Below are 12,007 nucleotides of genomic sequence, written 5' to 3' on the forward strand. Positions count from 1 at the left end.
ATTGGTTTCTTCTAAGAACGATGTACACTGCCGAAATATTGGCACTTTTATTAATTTTTCCTTTTACTTTTTGTTCTGTTTAATCTTTTTTTCAAAGATTTTGAACGTAGCTGTATCAAGGAACATACTTAAAATGAGAATCGTTTTTAATTGTTTTAAAATGCTCGCTTTTTATAGATTTTAATTTATTGGAACAATCATATGCAGGTTTAATTATCATATGACAAGTCAGAACGTCGATGTGCATATTAATACATAAAATGCCAACGGGCTATTTATGATTTTATTGAAAATAAAGTAGAAGATACGGTATGTGTCAGGCGATCATATTCCTTTGAATGGTTGTTGTGTGTGATAGCCTCATTAGCCTGGATCATCTGATGTCGGGTTTGGCCTGGTCTTCAGGCGCGCCTCTCTCTCGGCACTTCTGGTGGGGTAAGGGCTGGCATGGCTCTGGTATGGGGTGGTTCTTGTGTGGCACTTGATATGGGCATTTTTGGCGGATGTTTACTTTATACATATCCATGATGGATTTTTCTATGTAAGATATACAAAAAACAACAATATGAGCGGATGTTTTACACATTTTCATTAGTAACAAAGATGAAACTGTAATAAAAAAATTGTTGAGTTGGTCATTCTTAATCGGTATGAAGAAACATGTTGTGAAAGCTAAAGTGAAACACCTGGTAAGGTGGTAACTGTAATTACATCATTGTCAAAACCTACAATCGGTTGATAGTTCTATTATGACAATTAAATACCCGCATTTATAGCAATGGTCCTCAGAGAATCTGATTTAGTACTGAGTACATGCAACATTTAAAGGAACTCTACTGGATCTTTAGACACGGCAGCACTTGAAAAAGTGTTTTAGATTGAAAAATAAATCTGTTGTAGGTCAATACCAATAGCTTGTGTGCAAAATCTCAAATCATTTGTTCACTTTGTTTGTCCAGAATAATCATTTTTGTAGCGCGTTTAAAGGCAACGTTCACAGGTTACGCAGTCCCCGACACACCCCGGCCACAACAACAGCAGGGTATCAAGAAGGCACCAAACCAGAATTGGGAGAGGACAGGTCTTTTAATTGTGTGTTTCTAAGATTTCTGGCATAGGGGGATGGAATAAGAGATTTAAACCCATGGTACGAGTACATAAAATATGATAAACAAGATCAACGAGGAAAGGCGGCGTTCAATGAACGCAACCCCTTCCCGACCCAGCAACAAGAGCCAGTGGCAAGGAGCCTAGGAGGACCCCAAAACAAAAACAGGCACAAGGGCATGGGCAGGCTAACCACTAAAATCATTAGTTATTGATAAGGAAATTAAAGAAAACAAATAAATGATTGAAAAATAAGAGCCCATAAAGTCAAAGGTAACGCCTTGTACGATACGAGTTTATAAAACCGTGGTATTATAAATTCATGTTATATAATGCCGTGCTATTTCAGGATAATTGTTGTCAATAAAACCACAAAAGGTTTCTCATCAACACCACAAACTTAACTCATATTTCCTATATTATATTATCCACATCTTACTCAGATTCTATAATAATACACCGTATATAGTCGATCATAATAAAAAAGGTTAACATTCTTAAAAGGGATATTCAGGCAGATTAATGACAAAAATATTGAAATGACACAAATCAAGCTAAAATGACATGTTTGTAAAGTCCCAGCTTGAATTTTTGTATAAATTCTATATATTTTGGGTTTGTTTTAAAGTGTAAATATATCTATATATGTTGAACGAAATGTTGACACTGACTGAATCACCGAGTAGTTTTAAAACAAGTCATGTGACTTGAACAAACCCTGGAAGTTACAATAGTAGATATTGTGGATATTGTATAATTGAAACAAGTCTGTGGCTTTTACTTGACATCTTCTTTAACATTGCCAGAGTTCACTTTGACAACTATTGTGAAATCTTAACGCTCTAACCTGACCCACGTGGGTCAAGTTAGGAAACCAACAATTTCTTCTTTATAAGGAGAAAGTTTTGTGACTGCCCAGTGTATTTGTTTTGAGGCCATTTGCAGCATAATGAATGAAAAATACAAAAACAAAGAAGTGAAAATTTTGCATGTATCTCCTTTTAATGTAAATAACGTTGAATTATTATACTTTAAAAAAAGGTTGATCATCACATAGTTTTAAAAGTTTTGGATTGTTTTTAATAGTATTTCATCTGATATGAGGCCAGTCTAGTTTTCGATTATTTAGAGCAATGAAATCTTTCATAACTTCAAACCGGTTTCTTATCAGTTTATGATTCTATATATAATATTAGATGAATTTGAAATGATATTTCACGACACAAAATGTCATATTTACACGAAAGTGGAAAGTTTATGCAACTGCTTACGTTTTTGATAACGATCTGTGAGTACATATATGTCATTATCTAATGAGATACGTTCATTAAATTCAAAGTTATTTAAAAGTATAAGACGTTGTTAATAATTTGATTAAATGTCGACTTGTTAATTATAAAAAAGTATACATAACACTCATTTCTGATCAATTATGTTGTATAGCATGTACATTTTAAATTATTATATTACATTATACATACCCTCCATTATAGTATTTGAGGATTTCGTATTCAGATTTTTCTTATCTATTTGAAACGTATAATTTGGAAGATTTATCTTATTCATTAGGAAGCGTGATGAAGAGCACTTTCTATCCTTTATCATGTTCATACACCATTTGGTTCATATTACCTGCATGTAGTTAGTTTCTTTTGACAGACATTTGGTATTTTTATATGACACTACAGAAAGACCAGGCCGGTTACCCACGATATATATTCCGTACATACTACATTATCTAGAAAATGCAGTAAGTAAGGGTATTTTGATAAAGGGGACAGGGAACCTCAAACTGAGCAATTTTTTAGTGTAACTTAACAGGCAGATAACCAGTTGTACAGCATTATTCAAGAATATATGACATAAATTGAATAAAATAATTATAGTTTGCATGCATTGCTCCTGACAGCAGTTCATATTTACCCCCACCCAACAAAAATCACACCTGAAATATACTAATATGGATCATTTTGATGACGTTGCAGGATATTCCAGAATTCGTCTGATTTCTTTAATAAGAAATATCACTACTTATATTAAGACACTGTGCAATCAATGGCTTTTTCAAAAATGTCAAATAAACTGCCTGTCATACCTTAAGATTTTTCACAAAATTTATCCAAAGTTTCGCCAACTGTCAATGCTTGATTTTTAACTGTTTCGCCTCCATAAGGAGAGTCAGTTTCGGGTAAAAACCCAAACATACTGCTCAATTCCTACACTTAAACAAGAACAAATTACAATGACAGAAAATATCGGAAGTTTTCAGTGACTTCAAAACACCATGTCTGTGTTATTAATAAATTTGACCGGGGCCATCATTCGAATATGTACGGAATATATACCGTGATTAACCGATGATGAAAAATAGACCTGCGTCTACAATGTGCCTTTTTCCGCATAGCTTTTACATCTGAGTTATCAAAGTTTTAAATTTTTACAAAAAAGTTACAATTTATCACGCCTAAGTTTGTTACATTTAGTGCATTAAACAAACATTAAACATGTGTATAAATAATAATAAACATTTAATAATGATAATAAAATAATGATAAAAAATCCATTAAGCAATGATCAATGTAAAGTTAAAATGGTTCACATTGATATTGTTTTGTTACTGTTTTCATTATTATTAGTATTATTGTTGTTGTTATTATTATTATTATTGTTGTTGTTGTTTTATTAACTGTTGTTTTCTACATCATCAGCAGTGTCATCCGGCTTTGTGCTGGTAAACAGCTCCGATCTTTGTGTTTATATGGTCAACCTAAACTGTACTCATCATGCAACTGGAACATTATGTGGCACAAATAAAGTAACTTACGCAAACCAGTAAGTATGTTATAAAATAACAACATTTTAACCTTGACAACATGGGTCGTCAGACCAAACAAATAATGGTAGCGAAATTTCAGACCCTGATTCTCTTATTTGCAAATACCGAAAGAAGTCCGAACTTCTCGAAGCGGTTACTTCCCTTTACATGTACACTATCGCCGAAAAATTAAGGTGAGATCAATGTGTAAAGATTGGCAAATGACAGGCGCATTAATTTTAAAACCTTCACGGGAAAGAAAAAATAGTTCCCGATTAGTCGAAGATTTCTAATATTGTGTAATTCTTTACAGATACATGCTTACATTAGGCTCCATGATTATTTACATCAGCGTAAACAACAGGTTTACCGTGAACAAAATATCTTTTTTTTTCTTTCTTTTTTTTAAAAAAAATTGTTTAAGTCAAATAAACATTGCAATTGGCCTTAAAGCCAATTTACTACAGTTACAACACTGGAAACAGCATTGGTGGCACTGTACAAACACAAATTGGTTTATAATCTCACAACCTTCACCTTTCTGACATTCTGAGATCCAAACAAATTCAGCGCCATCTGTGCTTTGATTATATGAATGCATTGTAACCTTGGGTTAACCTCTATTTTAGGTTGGTAGCGTAAATATATCTATATATGTTGAACGAAATTAAGACGCCATCAGAATCACCGAATATTTTTAGAACTAGTCAAGTGACTTGAACAAACCGTGAAAGTTACAATAACAGATGTTGTGGATATTGTATGATTGAAACAAACCTAAATCATTTGACATGTTCTTTAACGTTTCCAAAATTCACCGTGACAACTATTGTGGAATCTTAACGCTCTAACCTGACCCACCTGGGACAAATTAGGAAACACCGTTTCATTCTTTCTAAGGAGAAAAGTGTTGTTCCTTTGACTGCCTAGTGTATTTATTTCGAGGGCATTTACAGAATTAAGAATGAAAAAATCAAAACGAAGAAATGAAAATTTTGCCTTTTTCTCCCTTTAGGGCAACATGCTGTTTTATAAATATAGCATAACCTTGACAAGACCATAAATGGAAAGACCAAACACTTCACCTTTACCACAAATCCTAGAGATATGTTCCATCATATAAATTACTGATTTTGAAATACCGCCGCTTAAAAGACTTCTTTTAAAATCACACCTCCAGTCATCACTTGTCAACAAAACTTGTCGTCTACAACCATATCTCATCAATCAAGACGTCCAGTCAAAGTAGCTCAGGTCAACAAAAATGAACAATTCTTGTCACCAAAAGAATCTTTATAAACTACAATTTTTGTCCACAAGAACATCTTACTGACAAAGATTAAATTTTAACTAAAATGTCAATGGCCATCAACACTGACTTCTTGTCAACAAAAAAAAATCTTACAAACACGCACATTTAGTAAAACAAATTAAGTAAAATAACAGTTGTAAACAAAAACATCTTACTAACGAACACGTTGTGCTAAAATAAAAGTTATCAACAATGAAATCTTACTTACGAGTACATTTAGTCAAATGACATTTGTCAAAAAAAACATCTAACTAATGGAAGCATTTAGCCAAAATGACAGTTTGCCAACAAAGACATTATACAAATCAATATATTAATTTTAGTGTCATCAAAAAGTCTTACTAAGGAACACATTTAGCCATAATAAATGTTGCCGAGAAAGACATCTTGTCAACAATGCGTTAAGCCATAAAGGAATTTTGTAAAGAACATGAAGAATGACATCCAAATATATTTTGCCAAAATGACAGCTCGTTAAATAAAAACATCTAACTTATGAACATATTCAGTGAAAATGAAAGTTGTCAACAAAACCAACTTACAACCGAACACATTTAGTAAAGATAACAATGTTCAACAAAGATATTTTGCTATGGAACAAATTTAGCGATAATAAAAGTTGTAAACAAAAACATCTTCAAGCAAACGCACTAAGTAAAAATTAAAGTTCTCAACAAAAACGAATTACAGCAAATATAAAAGTTGTCAACTAATGAACACATTAAGCTAAAATAAAATTTGTCAACAAAGACATTTTACAAATGAACACATTAAGCTAAAATAAAAGTTGTTAACAAAGACATCCAACTTATGAACATATTAAACTAAAATAAAAGTTGTCAACAAAGATGTCCAACTTATGAATACATTAAGCTAAAATAAAAGTAGTCAACAAAGACATCTTACTAATGAACACATTCAGCAAAAATAAAAGTAGTCAACAAAGACATTTTACTAAGAAATACATTAAGCTAAGAAAGCTGCAACAAAGACATCTTAATAATGAACACATTCAGTTTAAACAAAAAGTAATCAACAAAAAAATCTTAGTTATGAACACAGTCGGCAAAAATAAAAGTTGATAACAAAGACATCTTACTAATGAACACATACAGCAAAGATAAAAGTTGTCAACAAATACATATTACCTATGAACACATTCAGCAAAAAAAGTAGTCAACAAAGACATCTTACCTATAAATACATTTAACTAAAAGAAAAGTTGTCAACAAAGACATCTTACTAATGAAAACATTCAGCTAAAATAAAAGTAGTCAACAAAGACATCTTACCTATAAAAACATTCAGATAAAAGAAAATTTGTCAACAAAGACATCTTACTAATGAACACATTCAGCTAAAATAAAAGTAGTCAACAAAGACATCTTACCTATAAATACATTCAGATAAAAGAAAATTTGTCAACAAAGACATCTTACTAATGAACACATTCAGCTAAAAAAATAACAAAGACATCTTAATAATGAAAACATTCAGCTAAAATAAAAGTGGTCAACAAAGACATCTTACTAATGAAGACATTCAGCAAAAATAAAAGTAGTCAACAAAGACATCTTACTTATAAATACATTAAGCTCAAAGAAAAGTTGTCAACAAAGACATCTCACTAATGAACATATTCAGCTAAAATAAAAGTAGTCAACAAAGACATCTTACTAATGAACACATTCAGCAAAAATAAAAGTAGTCAACAAAGACATCTTACCTATAAATACATTAAGCTCAAAGAAAAGTTGTCAACGAAGACATCTCACTAATGAACATGTTCAGCTAAAATAAAAGTAGTCAACAAAGACATCTTACTAATGAACATATTCAGCTGAAATAAAAGTAGTCACCAAAGACATCTAACTAATGAACACATTCAGCAAAAATCAAAGTTGTCAACAAAGACATCTTACTAATGAACACATTATGCTAAAACAAATGTCAATAAAGACATCTTAATCATAAACACATTCAATTAAAATAAAAAGTAGTCAACAAAGACATCTTACTAATGAACACATTCAGCAAAAATAAAAGTAGTCAACAAAGACATCTAACCTATAAATACATTAAGCTCAAAGAAAAGTTGTCAACAAAGACATCTCGCTAATGAACATATTCAGCTAAAATAAAAGTAGTCAACAAAGACATCTAACTAATGAACACATTCAGCAAAAATCAAAGTTGTCAACAAAGACATCTTACTAATGAACACATTATGCTAAAAAAAGTTGTCAATAAAGACATCTTAATCATAAACACATTCAGTTAAAATAAAAAGTAGTCAACAAAGACATCTTAGTAATGAACACATTAAGCTTAAATTAAAGTTGTCAACAAAAACATCTTACTTATGAACACATTCAGCAAATATAAACGTTGTCAACAAAGACATGGGGCGTCCGTGGCCGAGTGGTTAAGGTCGTTGACTTCAAACCACTTGCCACTCACCGCTGTAGGTTCGAATCCCGATAGGGACTTTGGATTCTTTCATGTGAGGAAGCTATCCAGCTAGCTTGCGGAACGTCGGTGGTTCTACTCAGGTGTCTGAAACAATGCACGGAAGGGCACCTGAGGTTTCCTCCACCAGTAAAAGCTGGAACGTCGCGATATGACCTATACTTTGTTGATGTGACGTAAAACCTAAAAACAAACACAAACAAATCAACAAAGAATCTTACTAAAGAACATATTCAGCAAAGATAAAAGTTGTCAACAAAGACATATTACTAATGAAAGCATTCAGCTGAAATAAAAGCAGTCAACAAAGACATCTTACTAATGAACACATTCAGCTAAAATAAAAAGTGTCAACAAAAAACATCTTACTTATTAATACATAGAAACGAAATGACAGTTGACAAACAAACAAACACGTTTAGCCAAAATGACTGCTTGTCGACAAAGACACCATACGAACGAACACATTTAGCAAACATTGATAGCTTTTCTAAGAAATGTTGTCAAAAAAAGAATGTTGTCTTCAAAGAATTTAGTTAAAAAGATATCGTGTTGACAACGACATTTTGTCAAATGACAACATTTCATTTAAAGAAAATGGTCGTCAACTGTATATTGAAATATTTCTTATATTTCATGATTATTCATAGAAACTGATATAGCATATTTGTTGTCACAATGTTAAATTATTACAATTGTAATTTGCAACCATTGTATAGTCTAATATTTATAGATATTTACTCTTTAAAGTTGCGAGTTTTCTAAGGACGTTTGCCTTCACCCGTCGTTGTCGATAGAGAAAGCGGGACCATGTGACCATGAGAAAGTCGAGCAAGAAATTGTTCTTGGTATAGCATGCGAATCTCTACTGCTAATGGATTGCTCAACCTTCAGAAGTAGCATAAAGTACTGCGGCACGAATGGCGTAACTTATACTAACGTGTAAGATGACTATATAGTAGTAAATTATAACAAACATTTTAAAATTCATTAAAATAAGAACGTTAAGATTTATTTTGAAAATAAATGCCGTATGATCAATATAAGTAATTTTGAAAAGGCCTCGATTCAGTCACGGTATTTACTTTTCTTCAAAAAAACCATTTGATATACTGCTAGGCTAACAAGCTGCTATGGTGCTTTTTATTTCCGTAGCATAGAGTTCAAAGTTCATTTCATATATAGCAAATAAGCTTGTGCTAAAAGAACAATTGTAATTTATTTGAACGTTTTCGTATTTATTTTTTTGATATCAGACACTTTACTTAAGGCTGCTAGTCTGTCAGACTCCTCATTTCACTGTACAGCAGTAAAGAATTTCATCATTTCTTAGCAAACAAATGTCCGTAGAAAATGATAAAATTTCGTTCTTGACCGATTCCGTATTTTGTTTATATCTGTCCCTAGGCTGCTTGCCTTCCAGGCAGCTATTCTAGACGGCTAACTTCACATTTCAGCAGCAGTCAAGAAGTAAAGGCTGATTTCATAGCAAAAAATGTAGGCCTTTTTTAATTTTCGATGTTATCAATGGTTACATGAGCACTTAATATCATGTTGATCTATATTTCAGATGCCACTTTGAGAAGGCAAGGTGCAGCAATCACAATTTATATCTGAATCACTTCGGAGAATGTACTCATAGTGGTTAACACCTGTTTTGAACTAAATTAAACTAATCAAAACTTACGATTGTTGTTGTCGTAGTTGTTGTTTTTGTTGTTATTATTTGTTACTTTAATGAATAACACGGAATAATTTTAAGATCCTCCTTATCATAATTTCTTTCACTAAGGCACAAATGATAATGTAGTATTATAAACTTTGATTAAATAAAGATGTTCGGTTGGATTATTTATATAGTATTTAGTAAATGAGAGGTGATGATCAAAACTGTTTGAGGTCTAGAAACTTATCTAAAACTCGCAAATATTTTACAAAAAAGAACCTAAATGTACTGTAAACTGGCACAATAAGAAAAGGCAGTAGCGCTGGAAAAGACTGTTGCTTGCCTTTCATACATGTTATCCATCTTCTTTAGAAATTAATAATTTGTTTTGTCATCCTTGGAATTGCCCAGTTTACAATTGTCTGTCTGATAACGTAGAACATGTTAAACCCTTCTGTCTTGAAGAATCTACACACAGCCTACAGTTACAATGCAAAAACTTCACAGATGCAATATATTTAAAGTATTTAAAGAATGAGAAAAGGATGAGAAACGAACAAATGGAAACGTTTGATAGAAAGTAGGAAAAAATGAATGCGATGTCCGAAGAGCGTGCGGCGCAGTGAACATTTATCCAGTTTTGTCCGGCCATTGGGATGACAAGTGATGTACCTGGTTGAAAATATCAGGTTCTGGTGATAAAAAAAGACTGTAAGTATATTGAGATTTATGAAAGTGTCGTGAGTAATTCTACTTTTGTGTCTTTATCGCTGATTTATATCTGCGTGGGAATAAATTCCGGGTTACTCTTCAAATACTAAACTGGGCTCAATCCCATAGCAATTAAACGAGCATCCTTTACTGTCTGTTCGGTCTCATTTGTAAATGTAATATTTCTTAAATAAAGATAAGATTACTATAAATATGCTTTTAAAATCGTTGTTATATAAAAATACATAAATTGCAACTATTTATAATGTACTTGATTCACTGTCGAATATTTATGGAGACTTAAGAATATATTTCTCTTCAATTTGGGAATTGTTTGGTCTCCATGTAGTGCGCTTATAATAAAACCTGACCACTATTACATATGCAATACACATGTGAACATTGTAATAATGGTCAAAAGAATGAAAATATCAACAGATATAATTTCAACTTAGATCGATGCACGTGTCCAGGTTAGTATTAATCATATGCATATCCTATTACTGTTAAAGAACCTGCGATTTCTGCCTCTTCAGTGTAACGAAATATTAAAAAATATTATAACATGTCGAACATTTTCAACTGAACCTTACGAGACTATATCTCTATGGTCGCTTCATTCTACTGACCAAGCCACCATTTTACTTAACCGATATCTCGACACACTATCAGGATGATTATTTCTTAACATTGGTAAGTGATGATGCTTGACTTTTGACGTGAACCGTTTACGGTCATTATACTGAAGTATGTTATATTAATGCATCGTTATAATACTTAGATTAAAGCTGCACGCCTCCAGATGAACAAAATTATTTCGATAAAAACAAACCTGGAAAATGTACTAAGATTTTAGGAAAGGTATAAAAATTCAAAATTCTAGTAAAAATTTACATGTTATGTGCGATTAATGACTAAATTTTCTAGTATGTATAACTATATTTCTACTGCGTTACTAAAGCAGCAATGGCTATTTTTGCATATTTTGACCTCTTTTTAGTAATTTACATAGGTTGTAAGTGCCATTGATAATGTGTATATTGCATTCTTTTTGTAATTTTACAATAATATACTGTTAAATACATTTTCATATTTTCAAGAAAATTAACATGAATCTGGAGGTGTGCTGCTTTAAGATTGTAATCACCTGTATAGAAGTAACAAAAAAAGTGTACGTTATAGTATTATCCCTTGTATCGTCACCTTAGTAATGCAGTAACTGATTAACTCCTTTTAAATCTGGAAGGACTTATTCCGTTACTGCACTAATGTCACGGTATGTACTCAAAACTGTGATGTAATAAATCGATTGCAATTTAACTTTGCGCTATTTAATTGGTGTATTGCGCGCAAGCTTGGAACCGTCTAAATCATAATTATTAGAATTTATATGTAATTAAATTTTTTGCGATATCTTCAAGGATTATTAATTTCTACATAAATTCCATGTTTAATTTATGAAAATATTTCCAACTTTAACACATGTATAGTCTGATTTTATTGACCTGTCAATTATGAATACATTATAGCACTCATTTAAATATTCGATCCCACTTCGGTTTTGTCCGTTTATTTTACGAGAGTTAATATGGATTATAACTAACGTTTGGAAAACTCCCACTAGCTTCATGTAAGTTCTAGTAACATCCGCAATAGCACAGCCGGTTAAGTGATTACCTAATGTATGAAAGGGCCAAGGTTCGAGCCCTTCTTTTGACATTCTTTTTATGCTTATACTGTCTTTGTCACATAAAATGTAATTGATGATAAGGAATAAGTATTTGAAGTTTGAAGTAGATACCTTTAAAACTAAAAAAGTTATAATAACATTTTTCTAGTAAAAAAATCTAAGTTTATGGGGAGATAATTCTTGCAATATTGGTGCTAGAGTTACGAACCTTGTCACATAAGATGGGGATGATGATAA

The 12,007-nt window shown here is 31.8% G+C and overlaps 1 protein-coding gene across 2 annotated transcripts; it reads left to right on the forward strand.

Annotated features, from left to right (window-relative positions):
• The first annotated feature begins 2,237 nt into the window (after window positions 1–2,237).
• On the forward strand, window positions 2,238–9,389 carry LOC132717316 (four-domain proteases inhibitor-like). 2 transcript variants are annotated; one of them, XM_060700750.1, is made up of 4 exons: window positions 2,238–2,395; window positions 3,816–3,939; window positions 8,454–8,645; window positions 9,274–9,389. In XM_060700750.1, the coding sequence occupies exons 1-4, from the start codon at window positions 2,335–2,337 to the stop codon at window positions 9,350–9,352; spliced, it is 456 nt and encodes a 151-aa protein (XP_060556733.1). In that variant the 5' UTR covers window positions 2,238–2,334; the 3' UTR covers window positions 9,353–9,389. The 2 variants fall into 2 exon arrangements, with proteins under 2 accessions (XP_060556733.1, XP_060556734.1); XM_060700751.1 differs by having other exon boundaries at window positions 2,243–2,395; window positions 3,819–3,939.
• Window positions 9,390–12,007: the final 2,618 nt, after the last annotated feature.

The sequence above is a fragment of the Ruditapes philippinarum genome, unplaced genomic scaffold (assembly GCF_026571515.1).
Source record: "Ruditapes philippinarum isolate M1 unplaced genomic scaffold, ASM2657151v2 ctg4666_1_1_1_1, whole genome shotgun sequence".
NCBI lineage: Eukaryota > Metazoa > Mollusca > Bivalvia > Venerida > Veneridae > Ruditapes > Ruditapes philippinarum.

Coding starts and splice junctions, on each gene's coding strand:
- LOC132717316 (XM_060700750.1), top strand. CDS start 2,335: ATGTCATATTTACACGAAAGTGGAAAGTTTATGCAACTGCTTACGTTT. Junction 2,396..3,815: donor TACGTTTTTGATAACGATCT/GTGAGTACATAT, acceptor CTACATCATCAG/CAGTGTCATCCGGCTTTGTG. Junction 3,940..8,453: donor AAAGTAACTTACGCAAACCA/GTAAGTATGTTA, acceptor TACTCTTTAAAG/TTGCGAGTTTTCTAAGGACG.